At 44.8% G+C, this 23,409-nt stretch overlaps 1 protein-coding gene across 1 annotated transcript in view; it reads right to left on the bottom strand.

Annotated features, from left to right (window-relative positions):
• LOC147010882 (TBC1 domain family member 10A-like) overlaps positions 1-23,409 on the bottom strand; it is a 93,893-nt gene that overhangs the window by 45,033 nt on the left and 25,451 nt on the right. Inside the window, exons 3-4 of the mRNA XM_085858640.1 lie at positions 7,031-7,138; positions 6,227-6,333 (exon numbers count right to left, since the gene is read on the bottom strand). Of these exons, the coding sequence (XP_085714766.1) occupies positions 6,227-6,333; positions 7,031-7,138 (215 nt within the window). The remainder of the gene's footprint in view (positions 1-6,226; positions 6,334-7,030; positions 7,139-23,409) is intronic.

Below are 23,409 nucleotides of genomic sequence, written 5' to 3' on the forward strand. Positions count from 1 at the left end.
TCATGTTACAGAAAGACTTGACATGATGCACACAACTGATTACATTAAATGAAGTGCTGAAAGTGTCCACCACCATGTTGCAGGCACAAATTCATTCTTCGCAGCATGTTCTCTGACAGAGAGTAGAGTATTTATTGGGCAATATTGCTGATTGCGTCACTGATTATTGCTTTCAGTTCACCAGGAGTGCATGGATTTGCAGCGTACACTATATCCTTGAAATATTCCCACAAAAATAAATCTGGCGACGTAAGATCTGGGGACCCCAACAACCCCACTTTCTCTGGTGTAACAACACTTGGCTGGCACATGTTCTTTTGAACTTTCATGCAGCCTGTTTCTCTGAACTGCTTCACCAGTTTCCATATTACTGATTTTGAAGGTTTCGTGCGATCACCGAAACGACTTTTAAATGCAATTTGACATTCCCTAAAGGATGCATTATTGATGGAATGTTCGACAAGAAACACGTTCTTCCGCAGTGAGCACCATGATGGGACTCAGTGAAAACCGTTAAACGTCACTGTCAGATCACGTGTTAGATGACGTGATACCTGATAATTCTCAAGATCATGTTACATCAGGCTACATTTACACAAAATATTCAGTTCTTAACTGATAGTTTTTAATGTATGGGAATTATTTAAGGTTCCTGAATTAAAATAAAATAAAAAAATCAATCAATCAATCAACAAGAAAAAGACGTTGTGCAGAGCACGACACTTGCAAAATACAACCCCCCTTTCAAAAAGTTGCCATGGATACATGAAATTGTCCCTTTCATTAAGATTAAAATTGATAATCTTAATAAAATCTCAGGTCAATCGGATGAAAATTGAATATTTTTCACATTGAAATTGATTAATTCAGAAGTTTGACCTTGAGTTGACCTTATGACCTCAAAAATAGTTGGTTTCCCAATCCAGTGATGCAACATGTAAATCTTGTTCATATTTCAAGTTAATCGGATGAAAAATGATGATTTTAGAAATTTGACCTCAAGATGACCTTTGACCTCAAAATCAAGTTTTCTAAGTTGAGACTACCTCTACGACTTGGTAAAGTTTCATGACGATCGGTTTAAACTTGTGACCTGTTGGCGATAGACAGACAGACAGAATAACAAAATCGACTGACCAATATACTTGAAAAATATTCGATTTTGCAAGTAATAAATAAAAAACAAGCCGGGAGGCGACGATGGTTCGCAGGCATTATTGAGGAAGCCCTACCGTAAAAACCTATCTCTTCCGTCAAAATTGACCAAATCTAATCGGATTTTTTATATGTTGTACTTATGGACATTATGCACAGCTTCTAGGAAATGAAATTGCGAGAAAAAAAAAATCGAGAAAAAAAGTTCAAGTGGGCGTGGCTCCACCCACAAGGGACGTGGGACGCCCCTCATACAAAAAGACACAAGTAGACCATGATATCTAGCTTGTGTCCAAGTTTCATCAAGATCACATCAAACGTCACGGAGCTATGCTCTGGAGAGAGTCATAAACAGACAGACAGACAGACACAGACACAACGAAAATAGTGGTCACTGCTGGTGCCGCAAACCAAAAAACACCCTGTACAATTTCAATTATTCTTCACCATTGAGATATAGGGCCAAAAACTATATATTAGCACCATATTTCAAAACGTTGGGGACGGATTATGACAAAATGTGGTGGATGAGTTGGGTTGGTGACAAAAACAAGCCGATTCGATTTTGGTTCAGATTCGGATGCAGATCTGGCCCATCAGTGGGATACAATACGTAAACTGTTCACCATGGTGGAGGTTTGCGCCCTACCGAGTACCGTTGTAGTTTAGTTTGCTCTGCTTACAGTGGATGTTGGAAATGGTCTCCATAAACTTGCAGATATGTATCTACTCTTCTTATTTTGTTCCTAAAAACACGGGCCAGTTCAAGTTGCGAGATATGGTGGATGACATCGATGATTGCTTCCCTGACCGAGTTCCTCGAGACTGTGCGGATTATTTTTGTGCACTTTACCTTTTAATGCTCCTCACAGATAACAATCGAGAGGTGAAAGATCAGGAGATCTTAGTGGCCAAATATTCTTTGAAATTATTCTGTTGTCAAACACATCATGCAGCAGATCCACAGACACTCGAGCTGTGAGGGTTAGGGTTCACCGGTTCGGTGCATAGGGACTTTTCGATCACCCTGCAAGTAGTATACAGATAGACCTCTTATTTCTGTATTTCAACGATTTTCCAACTGTAACACTTAGCACTGTACACCATCTGTAAATGATACATGTTTACAGCTTCCTTTCAATGTACAGCATCCATATATGACAAAAACCAACAGACACTTTTCAAATTGTACTGCCATAAAATCTAGAAACACCACAGCCCTACGTACTTCAGAGAAACACCTACAAGCGATTGTGCCGCTGCAAGATCACACATCCCTCTGTGAGCAAGAGCGATGCAACAAGTGTCCACTTTTATTTATGGATATTTATGGACAGTTTTGTGCCTTTTCCTCAAATCTTGGCTTTGAGTTACATCAGTATACAAAAGTTTCAGCTTTCTAGCCCACCTAAAAAGTACTAAACAGTTATATCAACATGTGAGTCACAGTCAGTCAGAGCTGTATATTTTACATGTTTAACATCTTGATGACATCTGTTCCCACCATGTTGTCCCCCCCCCTCCCCCACCAATGACCTCCTCATGAATTTTTGTGCAAACTGATAGATCAAATTAATGAGTTGTTGATGTGGCATAGTCTTGATGGGTGAAATGGCCTCCTCCTACATCAAAGTTCCTTATGTAACCCACCTAATATTTTTCAATTCTCCAAATCAACCCCCCACCCCATTTCCATCCATCACCACACATCCTTTGAAAGTTTTCAATTTCCTATCTCAAGATCCACGTCTGACCCACACAGCACACACTGCACTCCACATCAAGGATTTCACAAACTTCTTTGTCTGTTGAAACTCTCTCAGAAGCCACTTTCTTTCGTTCAAAGCTCGTCTATAGATTTTCTCTTTCTGACATTCGACATTCTCGGTCACAAAGCTGACCCCATACTATGCTGAAAAAAAAAAGTTTCAAAATGTCCAACTTTTTAAATACTTCATAGTGATGAAAAGAAGTGCAGTTCCATTGAACAAACAACCGTGCTGAAATATAACCCTGTTAAGAGCAATAGCCATTGTCATCTACCATGGAGATGTTTTGTAAATAAGCCACAATTTTAATGACCCTTTTGTATTCACTTTGTCCGAAACGTCATATTACCTACCTCGTGCTGTTAAAATTCCAAGCTGAGCCAACGCCTGCATTGTGCAAAGCTGGATTCTCGACAGAATGGGGTCACGAATTAAAACTCTAATTATGGTTAGAGGAAACAGAAAGCCTTGCATGTCCGTTTACCAAATGTCAGTCATCCGTTCCTTTATGTTAACCGGCTCAAGTTGATACCTCTGCACAATCCTGCCAGACAGTTTAAAATGTTGATCATGTTTATGAATAAATCTGAACTTTGGAAAAGGAATGAATCATCACAAGATACAACCCAAGGGACTGTAAGACTACACATAATGGGTGTAGATCAGCTTTCATAATAGAGAAGTCTAATGATAACAGTGAGAAGCTTTACCTGGTAGGATAGGCTGGAGGCATGCACACTCACCTCTGAGCTGTCTAGTCTGGGTTGAAATCTCGACCCAGCTAGAAATTGTCATCCTGCTGTTTCGCAAGCAGTGCGAGACATCAATGTGTGCTCTGTCTCTCATATGGACATTAAACGAGGTGCCCCTTCTTCCAGCATTAGTTGGTAGACGTTGAAGATCCCACGCCATCCTTCGCGAAGAGTAACCGGCGAGCTATCCCCGACACCATGAATGAATTACAAATCCCTACTCTAATCTACTAGGGACACTGCATCAGGGGCACAACCACATCCCCAATAAAATGAGGCTAGCCACAGCCACGTGCTGCATATGAAAGAAGAAGTGAGAAGCTTGATCCTGTGTTTATTTATGACCGATTGTGGATATAAATCGAGGTGTTTGGTTGATCACTACTATACATATATGTATTTGAGGTTGCTGGCCAAAAATATTTACACACAATAAAAGTTTTGTTTAATACATTGCAAACATTACAAACAATGCATAACAAAACATTCCATAACCCTGAGAACCATTTACTTTTTGATTGGCTTGAACAAACATGTAATAATGGTCCACACCAAATCCCATGCTGACATAATCGAGATATTTTGTATCAGCATCATTCCACGGGACTGAGATACAGGGTGGCTTGAAAGTAATAGTGCAAACGTTTATCTTGACCCAAGAGCAGGGGGATGCGGCAATATGGACACCAACGGTCACACACCTGTGGACCCGAATGCTGGCAGTATCTACAGAAACTTTAAAGCTGCTTCCTGTGAGGTTTATGCAGTTATTTAAAGCCATTTCATGTCCGCACGTGTGCCTATTGTATTAACTTGGTCGTTTTAGTCCTCAGGACATGCTGCACAAGTCTTTTAGAACTACTATTCTGATCATGGGGAAAGAGGCCAAATGTGGCATGTGCTATATTTATGAAAGTGCCACACTTAGAACACCCCTTCCTGATGATCCACTTTGCTCCAGGCTCCTCGCACGCCATTCATCCTTCAACACGAGCGGGAGAAACCAATGAAATGAGAGTTTCTTGATGCATTAACTTTCGTTGACTTTTTTTGTGAAACCTTCATCCCCCCCCCCTCTACTTTGATTCAAATATCTTCTTCCTGTTTTAACTGCTTGTGTCCTCTTGCCAGCTGCGGAGCTAGAAGTTTTGACAACATCTCAATTGGTGTCTCAGTAGAGTTTATCTTACACTTGCAGACGAGCTAAATACAAGTTATATATAAGATGCGTCACCACATCCTTCAGTATGGAAGGTCTTGCAAGTCAGATGCACATGATGACCTTGTTCGATCCTATGTTTTGCCTTGCCATACAAGATTTTAACTTTACAACTTACTTTCGCCTATAAGTGGGGTGTGGTGGGGGGGGGGGTTGAAACCGATGCGATTGGAAAGTATCAAACAGTCCTTGAGTGATGTGTTCAGCACTCCAGTTTTGTTTGCACAAACCTGGCCTCACCCATCATCAGAAAGTTCACCGCAACAAATACAGGTTTTTACTATATTTACTTTTTCGATGATGGCTGAGATAATGAAACTAGGGCATAACGGCCAAGCTTTACAGACAGAGTACAGGTCTGACAAGTGGCTTCATAGTATGGGATTTGGTTTCTGCCTGACCATTGCCACGTTGGCATGCAGTCAACCAAAGCCTTCAATCAAAAAAACGGGCACCGGGTCTTGGCAAGGCGAAAAATCGGCATCCAATGCAACGCTGCAATCACGTGGATGTTGGCTCTCGCCAGACAATGCCTATTAGCATTCTCAGATCAGCCAATTTAAGCTGCATTGCGTTACGGCTACAAGTCTTCTGATCTGCAAGGTGATGAGCAAGACCAAACGGTGTCATTTCCATGAGAGGTCATTCCCCTCCAGGGCTTCAAAGTAAGCAGTGTACCTCCACCTCATGTCATCGTCCATCCTGACCCCTGATCTTTATTACCTCATTTAAGCATTCCTAAGCCAACCCTTTTACTTTTTGGATTCAGTGTTTCCTTATTATCCTCTCTCCTCTTTTTCTCTTCATTTCACTTGCTGGTTGTGCCCAATTTCTGCCCCACTACCCCATTGTCAGTTCCTTGCTCTTCCATGAGCCTCACTCTGGTCGAGAAAAAAAATGGGGAGGAGGAAGAGGAAGGGGTGATGAATGTTTAGCAAGAATGAGAAGGAGAAAAAAAAAATCGAAATTTAATGTTAAAATTTAAGCCAGATTCAATGAAGGAATATTAATCTCATCTTAACATGAATGCATCGACATTTCCTGCAATGTCACTGCAGCATTCTACCCAAAGTAAGCAACTACATTTAACATAAGCTTATTGTTATTATCTTCATTTTCAACAACAGCCTCGGCGTTTGTGAGAATGTTTATCAAAAATCGTCAGTGTGCCTGATCATGAATCATTAATTTTGTGGCCACACTGTTTAAATAATTATGAATCTCGCAGCGCTGACGGCGAGTTGTTGGCACAGAATGCATAGCGGAATGGGGGTGAGGTTGTATGTGGACGTGTGCATGGGGCTGAGGGAGAGGAGTTAATGTGGACGTACCCGTGACCCCCACGAGCTTTGAACATCTCATGGAAGGGGAACTGTCGATGCAAATCCCTCTCAATAATTTCGATCCACTTGGGGTCTCCTTTGCGAGCATCTAATTCCTACAGAAGCAAAGTAAGGAATAGAGAAAATAAAAAAAAGAGAGAGATCCATACAATTCCTTTAACTCATGCTGTATGGTTCATTAGTCACAAGTAGTTATAGACAGCTGTAACATTGTCAATCACTGAATAAATTAGTGATTTCTGCAACTAAGCCGGCCCCATGATGCATCCGTTGCATTGTAGATGTTTCTTCTTATTCACCTTCTTGTGCCATGTCCCATTAATTTGGGTAGGCAGCTTATAGGGCTTGTAAGATTAGCCCAAGACAGGAATCTGGAATTCTTTCAGTGTACTGGCAATGACTCACTTTCTCTTTGTTGAAAGACACCGTGGATTCTTTCCTTCCACCAGCTATTGCGAGCAGATAAGACACCGGCTTAACGTCCCATCTGATGGACGGTGCACTTTGTCATGCAATGCCCTGCATGTGAAGATAGCTTATAGTTGGGTTGGGAATCTAATTCAGACGAGACAACTCAATTGTAAGTACACTACCCCTGTGCCATCACCGCAGACACTGCAGATACTTATTTACTGGAGCCAAGCCGAGAAGCTGTCTTTATAGACCCTGCGCCAACACAGTCTATGAGGAATGTGCACACTTGCATCAGCTCAAACAAACATGCTCCTTGCAAAGTAAGCCCTTTTCCAACTCGATATATATATATATATACATATACATACATAACCATACCTGAAACTTCCCAGAATTCTGGGCCAGCAAGAGTGCACCCCCAGAGAGGAACTGCCATGCACGGGAACGCAAGGACGGAGGGATACCCTTCTGACACCGAAGCTTGATCTACAGGGAAGATAGGGCAAACACAGACAAGACCTTACAATACATCCACAGCATGAAGAGTCGGCACTGATAAAAGCCAAGCGGAAATGAGAGCACGAGCTCAGACTGCAAGTCTATTGACTTTAGTGGGGTGAAACATTATGGAATGAATGCTGGGAAGACAGTCAGCTTTAGCCTTAGTGCAATTTGATGGTGGGTTCACCATCAAACAGACTGGGTTCACGGCGATTCGGCTTTCGAGGGGCAACAAAATTAGCACATAAAATGTATCCAGCCACAAAGAGATGAAGAAATTAAAAAGAAAACAATAGCATGTGGAGCTTGAAAAACAAACTGAAAATAAGTTAATTAGAAGCAGATGGAAAGCAGACACATCTCGGCATACCAGGCTCAAACCAAACCCCGAGCTGGATGGTTTCCCAGAGAGAGTGGCTGGCAGTGTGAGCTCAGAGGCCTCAGGATTGTACACTCCTCTGTACCATTATACATGAAGTGTAAGTACAACAAAGATCAAGATAGTCTAAGCTCATGTCATGGCTACACTGAAGAAGCAGTCTTTGTTCCTTGCATGGTGAGACAAACCTTTGAAAAAAAAAAATTTTTTCACAATGATAATCTTTAATAGGTCCTGTGTTGTCTTACAAAAGACCGCAGTTACATTTTTCAGTTGCACAAGCTGCTCGCAACAGCTCTATCGCCACTTGTGCAATCCAAATATCGGCATTTCCCTTCACCTGCTTTTGTGCTTGCAAACCTGGTTAAACATTACCGTTTTGGCTCCTCACTAAAGCAGCTGTAAGAATGTCCATATACGGACACTGTCCAACAAAGCAATGGCTTGTACGTCACATTATACCCTGAGATATAGGGCACGGTGAGTGAAGGGGGAAGAGGTGAGGATGATGCGTCTTGCTGCTCAGACTTCTGATATTTTGTGTGGATGGTGTTTTCATGACACAAGGTGCAACAAGAAGAAAAACAGAACAATGATTTACATAAGAACTGTGATCATAATCATTCATACGTTTATGTAAATAAGAAGATATTTCGAAAGACATCCCAATGAAGCCTGATACAAATGAGAGCGTTTACGCCTCCGCAGCCGAAGGCATTATGTTTTCAGGTTGTCCGTCCGTACGTGCCAGAATTTCGGCACTGCGATGACTTGTGAATCGCTGAAGGGAATTTTGACCAAGCTTAGTACAAGTATGTACTGTAATGAATGCAAAGATGAACGGATTTGATTTTGGGTTCAAAATGTCAAAGGTCGATGGTCATGTGACTTTCAAGTGAAAATATGTCACCACAATAACTTGTGAACCATAGTAGGGATTTCAACCAAAGTTGACACAAGTATGGATTACAACACAAAGATGAACTGAATCAATTTTTGGTTAAACAGATCAAAGGTCATGTGCTCTTTGAAAATAAGTTTGGAGATCATATATATCTCAAGTTAGAAGCATCTGATGTTTTCTTTCTTCTACCTCTATCTCAACCTTTAATTGAGATCAAACATAATATTGGGTTGACATCTAACACGTGCAGATACATTCCCATCAAATTCCATTTTGTAGGTGACTGTTTTTTATTTTTTTTTTGAGTGAGGACTTCATCTGCAGATCCTGGAACTGGAGCAACAAGATTCTGAAAGTTAAGAAAGATATCACATTTTAAAGTGCTGTTGTTTCTTCCCTTAGTTGATCGCACTGGCACGGATGATGTTACTTGCAAAACAGAAGCCTCTGAAACGAAAACATTTGGTAACTGCAAGATCAGCTGCACATATTCAATTTATTTATATCTAATATACAAATAAAAGCTCAAACCACTGACTGACTGATATTAAAGACGAGGACTTTCCGGGTGACGTAGAAAACTGAAATTTTTTGTGCCGATGGACATTGAAGCCAGTACACTGGAAAAAAATAATAATAAAATTAAATTAAATTAAATTAAAAATAAATCACAGAATTGGACAACATCCATAAATGAAAAATAATCAAATGTAGGTGAGCGACCAGACAATTGGGAAGCACGGTAATGTGTGCCGGTGGACAATGAAGCCGATACACCGAGGGAGGGGGGGGGGAAATCACAGAATCACCGTACGACAATCATAAGGTGAAACCGTATGAAAATATAAATAAATAACAATAAATAAATGAAAAAAAATCAAATGCAGTTGAGCGACCCGAGACAATGGGGAAACACGGTTCGTATGCTTACACAATGTGTCAGCACACCCCGCTAGTATATACATATATAAGACATGTTGATGTTATCAAGTGCAATTGACCAAAGGAGCTGATGCATTCCAAACTATTGGGATTGGAGGAACAGTTGCAATCCTACTACTTCAGGAACTTTATCAGCTGCTTTTGACACAACTTGCCATAATACACAACTTGACCATCTTCCATCATGTTGTATTATCCCTGGACCTGCTCTTGAATGGTTCAAATCTGATCTTTCAGACCATACATAGACTGTAGACATTACCAGTCATTCATTAGACCCATTTCATCTTTCTGTCAGTGTTGTTTCAGGGATCTGTTCTTCATCCACTCTTCAGCTTCATCCACTTGGCACAATCTTGTGAAATTCCAACATCAGCTTTCACCTGCTATGCTGATGATAGCCAGACCTACTTATCCAATGAACTTGGTGATGTACATTCTTCCACAACACTGAATTTCTGCCTTTCTGAAATTCAAACATTGATGTCGATTAACTTTATCAAATACAGTGCTGCTAAGAATGTTGAACTTGGCTCCCCATCTGTCCTTGAAAAGCTTTAATCCCGGTCAGATTGTGAAACTAATCAACCATCACATGATGTCTCCTTCCATAGTTTCATTGTTTCAGATCTACAGGTCATGGACAAAAAAAGAAAGAAAAAAAAAGGAAACACCAATGTAAAATCACTTAATAGGGCGTTGGGCCACCACGTGCGGCCAGTACGGCCTGTATGCACCGACCGTGGCATAGAGTCCACCAGCATCTGGAATTCTGCAGGAGGGATGCGGCACCATTCTTCCATGAGAGTCAATCAACTCACACCTTTTTGATGGAGGTGGAAAACACTGTCTCAGGCATCGTTCCAGAATGTCCCATAGACGCTCGATTGAGTTCAGATCTGGTGACTGAGAATGCCAAGACATATGAATAACATGTGTCACAGCTAATCAAACCAATGGGTGACCAAATGTGCTCTGTGGATAGGGGCAATGAGGAGGGTCTCCTCTTGCAGCCATGCCAACCATAATTATAGGAAAAAGGGTGTGCAGCATTTTTTTTTTTTACATGACCCTAACAGCATGCTGGCATGTTATTTGATTAACACATGGGTCACACCTGTGTGGAAGCTGTTGCTTGGAGTTCCTCATTTACCCAGGTACAGTATATCCATTTTTTTTGTCCACTCTCTGCAGCTGGCTCAGTGGACCTAACACTTTTCTATATTCCACACATTGATAAAATCTGTAAACACATTTTATTCCATTTGCCCAATATTTCCCAAATCTGCTCGTACATGAATCAGGAGGCCACCAAAACTTTGATTTGTGCTCTCAATGCAGTGCTTGGATTGTTGCAGTGCCGTTCGCAGGTTTGCCAGGGCTCTTCTATAGAGTCCTAACAACTCATTTAGAATATGACTGCCAGGTTAGTTATTCAAGCTCACAAGTTCGATCACACCACTCCAATCCTCAACAAAAAAACGCAAAAAAACCCCACCAACTATCCTATATTACGAGTGAGCCAATAGGTCAGGTCAGGCATGGGAGCATGTGCCGGAGCAGCATGTTGATGTATCCACTTTCCGTCGGTACCAAGGACCGGAAGACTCGGACTTTCTTCCTCTTGCACAGGTACCGACAGCGCCACACCCTATGATCCAGTGATTCCATGACTCCTCAGGCCTGACCCAGACGTCTATTGACATCCGGCTCATAACCTGCAGACATGAATATCACTGCCAAGGAAAGTGAATCTCTCCATGACCTCAACATGTTTGAGACCCCATTATTATCAATCTTTGAAATAGAAGATTATCTGCAGTATATGGACCACTTCTATTTTGACACTCGCCTTCTAGTTAAATGTTATGGCTTGGTCCTTCTTAAATGAATGTTGCAGCGCACTTTTCCCTTTCATTTTATGAATGATCGCTTCTCCAATCAAAACAAAGGCGGCATGCTTGAGGGTCTGGTTTCATTCTTGACTGGTTTATTAAACAGTTTCACTTTCCCTTAGATGTTATTGTTACTCTTAGTATTCCTTTCCGTATGTATGTTGCCAAGGTACAATTGTTTTATTGGTATCAAAGCAAAATGGGGCAAATTAGAAAATCTTCAAACATTCCCCTAATTGGTGATGCAAGGTCGGCAGGCATCTGCTGCCATTTATTGATCATCGATTAATAATACATAACACCATTCCTTTCGTGCCGTAAAGGCACATAGGGCTGCCGAGGCAGTTTTATTGGCAAGGAGTACAGTCCAGGACGAGTAGTCACTCCAATGCAGGTTACCCAGAATGGATATTACCCCAGCACAATGGTACTCATTTCGTCCACCTCGGAAGGATGGCAGGCTGAGTCAACCCCAACTGGTGTTAATTCAACGGCATAAAAAGGGGGGCTCAAACTCAGGCCCCTTAAGTCCTAAGCCAGCCACCTTAACCACGAAGCCAACAACAGACTTTGATCATTGATTAAGGGAGAATTAATTAATTGTAATTTCATGCAAAACAATTACCATTACATTGTCATTAACGATGATTATCTCCGCCACCGAAGGTGAAGGAGGCGACGTTTTCACCTCCTTTCTGTTGGTTTGTCTGTGTACAGGATATCTCAAAAAGTTGTGGATGGATTCTGAGGAAACTTGGTGGACAGGTTAGGTGTGTGACCACGACGAATTGATTTGACTTTAGTGAAGATCTGAATCCGGATCTGGATACGCGGATTATTTAATTTTAAAGTGATTCTTCACCATTGAGAGATCGGGCCAAAAACGATATAGTGCTGTATAGCATGATATTTCAAAAATGTATTGGGCCAGATATGTTCTCGTGGATCAGGCATTGCGTGGTGGAGGTACGCGCTCTACCGAGTGCACCCTCCAGTTAAGACATGCATTCAATTTTCACCCTTGATCAGGATCATTACTCGATCCCCCTCAAGTGGGGTCAGGGGCAGGGTAACCCCCAATACATATATAAGAAATGCACAAACACTTCTGAAATCCTGCTTATGTGTGAGAGACTGAGAGGGAGAGGGGGAGAAGATGTCATCAAAACATAGGTGAAGACACCAGAAACACAAGTTTCATCAAGCATGGTGAAGTTATATCCATGTTTTGTTTTGGTTGAAGCACACTTATGTACAGTATGATCCCAAACTTGGTAAACTTTGACCACAAGAAAAAGAAAGTTCCACTCAAAAGATTTCATGAGATTTTAGAGACTCGACCTAAACACTTACAAATGGGTTAATTTCTGTTGTAGCAATTAGTGATGGGTTTTGTGAATTTTTTGCTAAATTTGACTGGATTATACCACAAGACGTCAGTTTAACATTTTCTATTGATACAATTACCCTTGCCAAAGGAGAGGGAATTGCATTTGCATCCATTTGTTTGGTTGTCTGTTTGTCCGCACAGAACTTTCGCGTTTTTCTCCGCAACCGCATGTCTGATCGAGACGAAATTTTCACCATTGGTGAGACTACTCATGTAGATAGTTTTCATGATAATTATGACGTCATAGGTCACGTGGTGTGGCAGCCATGATGGAACAACGGAAAAACTTTGGACCTCTATCTCTGAAACCGCACCAAGGAAAAAAATTGAAACGGCACACAGCAAGTACTCCTCATGGGGAATACACACCTGTCAACTCTCACATTTTTGCTGTGAGACTCACGACTTTCTGTTGAAAGTCACATTCTCACGATAAATTCACACTTTTTTTTTTTTTTTAATCTCTCGGCAACAAAAAATATTTCCAACATTATTGCATTGCGACTGGTTTAACTGATGTTATAACCTTGAATACTGACTTAAATCCGATTGCTTCACGTCGTTCCACACATCCTATATGAGAGACTGAGTACGATTGGTCAATTATCGATGACCATCCTGATCCAATGAAATGTCTCGTTACTGGGGGGATCATTTTTCGTGTGAAATCGCCGCAAAATACTGTACTGGGAAATACTATCAATATGTTGAAATAATACATCTTAATTACAAGGATGTTGATTGTTCCAATTCCTGTTCGAACATTTGATCTGTTGATGAAAATATAATATCTGTCTTGTTCATGTTGTTGGTTCATTTTTTTTAGTCCATACAGTGGACTAAACAGTAACATGACATAAAAACCAGTAACAAAAATCTTCTGACTGAAAAAAAAATGGATGAATTTGGCATTACAATGTAGGAAATTGCATCTCAGACAGACCAGAAAACAAACATTTTCTGGGGGGCATGCACCCAGAGCACCCCCCCCCTAGATTTTTCGGGTGCTTCACGTTCTCAATTCTCGGTTGCTTCACGACCTCACTGGACAAATTTTACATTCTCACGCTTTTTCATAATTTGGGGTTGACAGGTCTGGGAATGAATGATATTTTTATGACATCATAGGTGCCTTCGGTATGACGTCGTAATTGCATATGTAGAACGCTACATCCGATCAGTCTGAAAATTATTTGAGTCATTTCGGGATAAAATGGTCCACAAATTTTTTGATGACGTCATCGATCACATGATTTGGCAGCCATATTGTTTAACAAAAAATAAAAAAAAACCTTCAAAGATCTTTCTGAAATGGCTAAAATAGATCAAGGTAAAACTTTACACATATGACTGCATGTCCATGAGAAGCAAAAGGTTCACACATGTGACATCATAGGTCACATGGTTTGGTAGCCATATTGGATTTACCCTAAAACCTATAAAAATACACCCCTCAAAAGAAGTTCTGGTAAGGGTTTTGCAATCTCTGATTGCTCTTTTTCTTGTTCTTACCTGAAAGACTGCAAAAATATGTTTTTGATGAATAAAACCTGATGCAGCACATTCCACCTGAAAGAACCCAACCCAACTTCACCAAGGATTATAAAAGTGAGTGTGCACATGACGATGTTTATTTTTCAGAAAATACAAACAATAACAAACCAATTCTGGAAACATTTAAAACTCTTCCAGATTTAGGTATTTGATGCCTGGTGTTGGATTAACAGTTAAGGTGGCTGGCTGAATATCTTAGGGCCTCGGGTTGGAACTCCTGCCATGCCGTTAAATAACTTGAGGTGGGTTGACTCAGCACGTCATCCTTCCGAGGTTGGCAAAATTAGTACCAGCTTACTGAAAACACGGGGCACTGCATTAGCGGCACAGCCATGCTTCCTGCAGTGATGCAACCAGCAGCCACAGGTTGCATACCAAATGATAATAATAACTAGCATAACCCGCACTCTGCGCGACATGTTGGGGTGGGTGTGTTTGACAAAGGAACTGATGCAGAGTATCAGTAGTAATTTTACTTTAATGCAGTAAGTGGAATACGATTTCACTGTTTCAGAACCATTCTATTTACTTTTTTTTGTACCATGCACCTCATATCGTCTTTGAGATAATGTAAGCCGAATATCACGTTACTTGAGCGCAGAACAAAGTCAAAGATAGCGCGACACGAAACCACAAACTCGGAAATAATATATAAGATAGATATTTGATTTCTAGAGACCATAGCCAATATTCGGTACACAGTTTACAAAAGTTTTCTTTTTTTTATTTATTACTTTTTTATACGGTACACAGTTTACAAAATATCACTTCATCCCATTACTAATTTAATCAGTTGGAACACAATCATTACAAAGAAGATACAAAGCTTCGAGAACTCAAAAAAAAAAAAAACAACAAAAGTCGACAAACAATCCGCTATCAGTCATGGCCATAAATTGAAACTTCAAAACAAGAATCCTTTCCAACTGGTCTCACCGAAGTCATGGCACAAATATGTTTTACAAAATCTGGCCAAGATGACAACTGCAATGCTCTTTTGAATACAGATGCTGCAAAGCTTCTGCACTCCCACTCCCAGATTGTAAACATAAAACTTTGCATCATTCATTAAACTTTAAATATTTCCCTTCCTTTCTCGCTCACCAACATGACAAATCGAAGCAAACAGATAAAGCAGAGATTACAGAAATTTTTTTTGCCTTCTGAATATGTGTAAAAATCACAATTACAAAAAGAGAAGCAAAAGACTCTTCTGCATTCGGCAACAGCTAGACAGTGCCAGGAAATGAAGTATGTCAAAAACACATGCATTTTGAGGGGAACCAAATGGTAAAAAGGGTAAAATATGGTGAGGAATTGAAGAGCAAATGGAAAAAATTTTAAATAAAATAAAATAAAACTAGAACTACGTTGTCGATGGCACACCATCGCATATTCCCGCATGCACTGCTTTGTCCCATTAACGCTAGGTGAAATTTTATCTTGCAAAATGGATTGACTATTCTTTTCTATTTGATGTGCTTTATGACCAAAGACTTACTACGTTTACGAAATCAGAAGTCATTGCAAGCATGTCAACATTTCATGAAACATTAATGTAACACTGTCCAGCAATATAGAACTGTGCATCAATTTAATCATCAACATAATCATTTAATTAAAAATAATTTAATCATAATCAATTAGATAAATACAGTAAAACCTGTGACTGTTTCTCACTCATGGGGGCCACATAAGTAAGTTCTTTATAAAAGAATTTACCATGTACAATGGTAAATACACTTTAAAAAATATCAGCCCCCATGACCCCACCCCCTCTGGCCCGGCCCCTAGGGGTCATATCAAAAATCCAACAGTGTTGTGCACTTCCCCATACATATATCTACTATGTCCCAAAGTTTCAAGTTCTTATCTCAAACGATGTAGGAGGAGCTATTTTGACCCCCGATCCCCCAAGCACCCTCTGATCATCATGTGTTTAAAAAAATATGTTGCTAAATGTATAACTCATGAATACGTTTGATTTAAAAAGCTATAAGACAATTTTTTCGACCCCCATGACCCCAACCCCTCTGGCCCGGCCCCTCGGGGTCATATCAAAAATCCAAAAGTGTTGTGCACTTCCCCATACATATATCGACTGTGTCCAAAAGTTTGAAGTTCCTATTTCAAACGGTGTAGGAGTTACAGGGTAAGACGGACGGACGGACGGCGGAGACAATCACAATATTCACGCTTTTCTTCGAAAGCGTGGGAATAATAAAATTAAATTAAAAAGTCAGCGGGTGCAAGTCCAATTGTTCAGCTCAACAGATAAGCCTCCGCCAGCATCTTCGAGACCATAAATAAATATACCTATAATCACAATGACAATTTCCTATTTGTCTCGACACTGGTGATACAATGGTTAGAGCATCTGCTCCAAGTTTAAGAGGTCAGTGGTTCAAACCCAGACGGTCATACCAAAGATTTTATAAATGGTACATGCTGCTTCCTTGCTTGACATTCAACATTTAAAAGGTGAGAGCACAGACAATCCCTATTGGTTGGCATCCACGGGGAGGAGGAAATGCCCCGCTGAGTGCGGTGAGAAAAGCGGAGCCATTGTCACGACGTTGCAGAGTATCCTGGGAAGTGATGGCACTTCCGCCAGCTCAGTGGCCGTTTTAAGTGTTCGTGTGCGTGTGTGCATGCCTGGTGTTGGCTTAATGGTTAGGGTGGTGGGCTTGGGATCCGAGGATCCCGAATTCACATCCCACTTGCTGTTGAATTAATACCAGGTGGGGTTGACTCTGCCTGTTATCCTTCCGAGGTCAGCAAAATGAGTGCCAGCTTGCTGGTATCCTGTGTCAGAGTGGTTACCCGTTCAGGATTGTGCCTACTAGCCAAGGAGACTGCTTTGGCAGCACCAACGCTCTGCACAGAATATGGTCCTGATGGATGGATGTATGGTGCATGTATATGTATATGTATATATATATATATATATTGTTGTGGTTACCAGATTCGCAAACCACCATTCAGGTCCCTTAGGTGAGGTATCTCGGTAAGTGCATGTGTAGTTAGGCCCAAACCCGTTGTCTAGTGGGAATACATGTCATTTATACGTGCTGCGACTCTTCAGGATAGCCGTTTTTCTTTTACTATCTTTATTTTGGACCAATCGCCACCATCACAACCACAACAACAACCACCAACCACAACGCCGCTTCACCACAACCGCCATGACCTTTACCGTCACAACTCGCCACCATCGCATCACCGTCATCTCGCGCCACTCATGGGCACCGATGCTGGACTCGTGTAGGGCGCACGTTGAACAGCGTGTACAAAATCACGGATTTTCTGCTTCAAAAACGGATCAAAAACGACACACGCCCACTTTTTGCCGTCCAATCGGTGAGCGAGGGGCGATTTGGCCCCGCCCCCAGAACGATCGATATATGCAAATTTGTGGATCAAAAAGCCTTCACGCCCACTTTTTCTCGGGCCAATGGGGAGCGAGGTGAAAGGTCGAAGGGAGGGGGTCAAAGGCGAAGTTACGGGGGGATAAAAAGGACGGTGTTCGTCAGTCAGAACAAGAGAGTCCAAAAGAAGAGTCAGCAGAACGAGGTCGGAGAGTCAAGAAGAGGAGAGTCGGAAGCAGAGGGTCAAGACTTCGCGGGCGGTGGAGCTGCTCGTCGTGTGCGTGGGAGTCGGAACGGAGGGGGACGGAGCGGTGGAAAGGCGGCGACACCAGACGAGGGGGGTGCTCGCGTCGTGCAGGAAGCTGCACCCGAGGGGAGGCCGACAGCGCGACCTGGCCGAGGTGGAGACGCTCGTCGCATTAATAAAGATCCTCTATACCCCGAGCATCAGCAACCCCCTCCTGTTTCCCCCCGCGCTGAGATAGTGCGACCAAGGAGGGCCCGTTCCCACCCCTGCCAGGCACTGTCCACGAGGCCCGCGGGTTGCGGGCCATCGCCGCTCCGCGTCTCATCACCAGACGGGTAGGCCCGACCCGGTCTCGGCCCCAGGCCTACCTCATTCTTGGGGTATTTCTTTTCCTTGGTTTTGGGTATGTGTTGTCGGCGCCGTCTGTGAAGTAGAATTGTATAAGTGTTGCCGTGTGCTCGGTAGTCGGTATTAGCTCTGCACTGTTTTTTCACTTTTATGTTTGCTTTTTGTGTAAATGGAATTGTGTTTTCTTTTTTGTGTGCATTTGGTGGAATTGTATTTGTGTGCTTTCCGTTCGTCGCGAATAAATGTGCTTTATTGTTGAACTGTTCTCCCGCTTCGCTTCGTCTTTTCCCCCATTGAATCCCCATCTTGCTTCACGTAAAGGGTTGGTAGTGGGCTGAATACGCCCGATAATTAATCGAACCGTCGAGGTCGACGATAACACCGCTCGGTTATTCTGATAGTACGGAACGGGTCGCTTAAGTGGCCCGTGTCCGAAATCGACCTGCGGCGAGGTGCGATCGCCCGGTCTACCCTCCGCGTGGGTACTTAGGTAGTTCGAATTTGGCGAGCAACCCTATCCCACGCGGGGGCTGATTGGCTCGATCGCGGTGAGACCGAAAGGTCCACCCGTGACTGGTTCCGGCGTTAGTCCGAGAGGGTCACGACTGGATTGTCCGTCCGGTGGGCGACGTGCCGCGATTCGAGTTACGTGGCCGTCGCACGCCCGGCGGCGCAGTACCGCAACACTGGTGTCAGGAGTGGGATACAAATTCATCGCCCTCCTCGCGGCACTGGTATTGGAGAGGCGGGACAACAGGCTCTCCTGTCTCCAGCGAAATTCACGGGAATCGGTCCAGGGTGAGAGAGCGACCCCGATTCCCTCCAAATTACGAGCGAGCAAATTAACCCTTCACGAGAAGCAAGATGGCGTCTCAAGGCGGCGGGAGCCGGGGGTATTAGAAATGTATATGTGTAGTAATGTAGAATCCATGGTCCAGGATGGAGTCCCGAGCAGGAAATGTTGATTGTGCAGGAACACGGACTCGCCCAACTGAACCCAGGGCCCGAGGTGGGTGCGGCAGCGGCCGCGGTGTATGACACCTCCCCCCCTCTCCACCAAAACCCTTCCCCAACCCTTGCCGAAACGACTCAGCTGAGTGCATCCAACATGGCCCAGCTATGCGCCATGCTGGCGGCAATGAACGAAAAGATGAATGCGAAAATGATCGAGAAGATGGATACAAATACAAATGAAATGAAAAACGAAATGAACAAGCAAATAAACGGAATGGAAGCAAACATGAAGGAAGAAATGAAAAAGTTCCGGGGTGAGACGCAGAACATGGGCCGATGCCTGCAGGCGGGCATGAAGGCCGTGACAAAGGAAATAATAGTTGAGACAAGGGAGGTAAAGGGTGAAGAGTTGGGAGAGACACGGGAGATAGAAAAAATAGAGGAAAGACTACACGATGAAGACGGGGTAAGTGACGCGCACGCACACACGGAGGTAGTGGAGGATAATGGGGGTGAGCTCGCGGAGCGTGCAGGGACCCGGTGCGAGCACCTGGATGGCCTCCTCCAGGAACGAGGGGAGGGAGTATGCCCCCTTGAGGTGAGTCACGACCAGGTGAGTTCGGTCGTGCTTTGCGAGGTTGAGGGGAGGAGTGCTGTGGACGGGTGCACGGAGAGCTTGGGGGGTGTAGAGGCCCCGGAGACCCTTGTGGGGACACGAATCCCCAGTGTGGTTGTCCCTGTGTGTGTGGTGCAAGGTGTGAGTGCGTCCCCGTGTGTGGAAGCGACCCCGTGTGTGAGTGGTGTGGTGGCGATGGTGCCGGAGTGCGTGCTTCCCAGCACGCGGTGTGTGGATGAGGCACGGAGTGTGAGTGAGGCACCGCGGGTTAGTGCCCCCGCGTGTGTGGGTGAGGCACGGTGTATGAGTGAGGAACCGCGGGTGAGTGCCCCCGTGTGTGTGGATGAGGCACGGAGTGTGAGTGAGGCACCGCGGGTGAGTGCCCTCGCGTGTGTGAGTGAAACGGCCAGTATGAGTGAGGCACCACGTGTGAGTAGTATGGTTTGTGTGAGTAGTGAGGCACGCGTGAGTGAACGGCCGTGTGCAAGGTCGCTGTGTGCAAGGGAGACCGTGTGTGTGAGAGAGCGGTATGAGAGGGAGATGTCGGTTGGCATGCGGGAGCACGCAGCCGCGTCTCCCGGGGTGAGTTTAATGGTGTGGACTGTGTGCGTCGTAACACGCAGGTGTGCGTGGGTTGAATGGAGACGGAGACGGCGACAGAGTAAAGAAAGCCGAGTAGCGGCTGTAGTTGTTTCGAGGACCGTGCTGGGTTCGCCCAGCAGTGAGCACGCGGTTCGTGCTGTGCAACGCACGAGACCACCACGTGCTCGCTTGCGAGAGTGAAGTCCCGGTCCGGAAACGCACGCGGTGGATTTGCCGATCCCGCGGACGGACAAAGTTTAGGCAGGTAAATGGATTTGGACCGGACGGGTTCTCCACGCGATCGTGTGTGTTAAGCTCCAACGGGCAAAGCACATGTGTTCGCGTGGGGACCCCCTCGAGACGTGTGGCTTGTGTTTTTTTTTATGCGCACGGTGACGTCATGGCTGCACGTGGGGTTGGAATCCGGCAGGAGGGGTATCTCTGCCGGATGGTCCCGTCCAAGGAGGGACGAGGAACACGTGCAGCTGCATGACGTCACGGGCAGTTGCAAGGTGCAAAGAGCGCGAGTTGCCGCGCAGGTGCTGCGCATGGAAAAAAAAAAAAAAAAAAAAGCAAGCCTCACTTTCGGGTGTACAGGATTCCTGGGCAAAGGGTGAAAGACCCCCTTAATCCTGGGCACAGGATGGAAACTAGTTAGGGGGAAGGGTTAGCTTAGTTAGACCGACTTCATGGGGCAGGGGTAAGTCCTCATGGAGTCCGTGGAATGGATTAGTTAGAGGGATTGTAGCCAGATTTAGGTTGGGAAATAAAATGGGATTATTTTGGAGACAGAGACAGACTTTGGATGTGTAGAGTTGACGTAGTTTAGCTACGTAGTGTTAAAAGGAACGTGCTACTAGTTTAAGGGACGACGTGGGAGCACGAGTTAGTTAGGGGAGGTAGTTAGAAGGATGGCAGAGTTCAGCGGTGAGTGTGTTGAAGAGTTGTGGGTTGTGAGGTGAGTACGTGTACATGTTGAGTGAGTGAGGCCAGCGGGTCTGTGTGTATGGAGTGAATGGGGAATGCATGGTGCGATGAGTGATTGGGGGAGGAGTGACTCCACCAAGGGACCCCGGGTCAGTATAAAGTGAGTTAGGGGTTAGTCAAATTGAAAAATGGAGGTCGTTTTGTTGTTGGTGGGAAAGTAGGCTCGAGACCCATTTGGAGGGGTGCAGGAGCCCTGTTGACGGGCTTGGGAGCGTGGCTGCGAAAGGTGAGTATCGCTGAGTGGGTACCCGGGCACCAGGCTAGTCGGCCGCGGTAGGCCAAGGGCCCATGGGGGGCCGGGATAGAGTAGTGGGCACGGGTGCGCCTGCTTGGTGCGGGGGCCCGGGCGCCATTAGCCGCGTGGGCAGTGTTGTGGGCACGGGGTGACCCTCGGAAAGGGGCCCGGGAGGCCGGCCTGCCACGTGTGCGTTTCAGGGGAGGTGCCATGGGGGCACTCCCGGTGTTAGGGAGCTGGTAGGCTCGGAAGCAGTGTAGTGCCCGGGGTGCCATAGCGGGAGATTCGGCAGAGGGTCGTGCCTGCCAAAGGGAGCCACGTGTCCCAGCCAGGAGACCGTGTGAGGGCACGGAGAGAAAGAATTGGGGGGCGAGGCCCGAAATTGTAAGGACACCAACACAGGCGACGGGAATCTGGGTTGTTAGAACCAATAGTTTAAGCGAGAGGCGCTTGTTGAAAGCCCCGGGGTAGTTTAACAGTTAAATGGTTAGGATAGATTAGGAGATGTACCCCTCCGCACCATCCATCCCCTCGCTGTCGTTGTGGGCCGCTGGACCCACTTTGGGTAAGATCGCCGAACTCTGGGGAGGCCATTCTGAGGCTTCGTTGGGCCTCGACACAGGACGTTAGCTCTCCCTTATTCCCCTCCGGGAAGGGAACGTAGGGGTTGGGAGTAGGCTAGGTGACAGGATAGGTTAGCCGAACAAGGACGATAAAGGGGGTTAGGGGACGATTTATAGTGGGGAAGTAAAAATAAAAACAACAAAAAAAAATAAGTTGGGGCTAAATTGGTTTTTCACAAATTAAGGGAGTGGGTATGTACAGTGACAGGCAAAGGCAATAGGTTGGGAGGGAGACAGGTAGGTAGGTCCGAGCCCGCCTTCCAAGTGGCCAGCACCACCGCACTCCCTCCACCAACCTCCACTGAACGGCAAAGGCTGGCCAACTTCATCGGCTGGCCGTGTTTTGCTTCAAGGCCTGTGCCGGCCAACTTCATCGGCAGCTGTTGTTTTGCTGCGAGGCCTGTGCCGGCTGGATCGTCTGCAGCTGCTGTGCTGCAAGGCCTGTGCCGGCCCACTTCATCTGCTGGCTGTTTTTTCTGCAAGGCCTGTGCCGGCCAGTTCATCTGCGGGCTGTGTTTGCCTGCTGCCTTTGCCATGCCATGCCCACTGCCCATGTTCACCAGCCCCGTTCAATTTTGCTTTGCCCCCCCCCCTGTTCATTTCCATGTGCGCCAGGATCAAGGCAACAGTTTGCAAGCTGCAAGAACTGCCCTGTTGGCAGCTACAACACGGGCCTGCAGTGGCGGCCCGTGCACCGTGTTTGTGTCCATGCATCCATTCGTTGTGCTCATTGCGTGTGCCACTTGAGCTGGCACGGAGACTGCGTTGTGCAGCCCATGCACCGTTGTGGTTCACTGCATTCAGTTCAAACCGTTCATGCATCCATTCGTTGTGCTCATTGAGTGTGCCACTTGAGCTGGCACGGAGACTGCGTTGTGCAGCCCAAGCACCGTTGTGGTTCACTGAGTTCAGTTCAAAAGGGAAGGCCTTGGACTGCGTGTGAGCAGCCAGCCACGTTCCCTGTCACCTGCATTGTTTGAGCCAGAGACTGCATGCGGGCAGCCTGGCTCCCTGCTAACTGCTTTCTTTTTGCAGAGTTCAGTGATCCTGGGCCATGGTTTAGTGTAAAATTTGTAAGTTAAGGTGAAGATGTACTGTACATATGAGTGCGCCCCCGGCATGTATGTCTTAGCGCCGGCAATTTTATTTAAGTCGTCCGTGTGAGTGAGTTTGTTTAGGTAGTTACGCAGCCCTCAGGTTATTTATTTTGGGGACACGAATACCATGAATGT

The sequence above is a fragment of the Eptatretus burgeri genome, chromosome 16, assembly GCF_056783735.1.
Source record: "Eptatretus burgeri isolate ZD-2024b chromosome 16, Ebu_testis_v1, whole genome shotgun sequence".
NCBI lineage: Eukaryota > Metazoa > Chordata > Myxini > Myxiniformes > Myxinidae > Eptatretus > Eptatretus burgeri.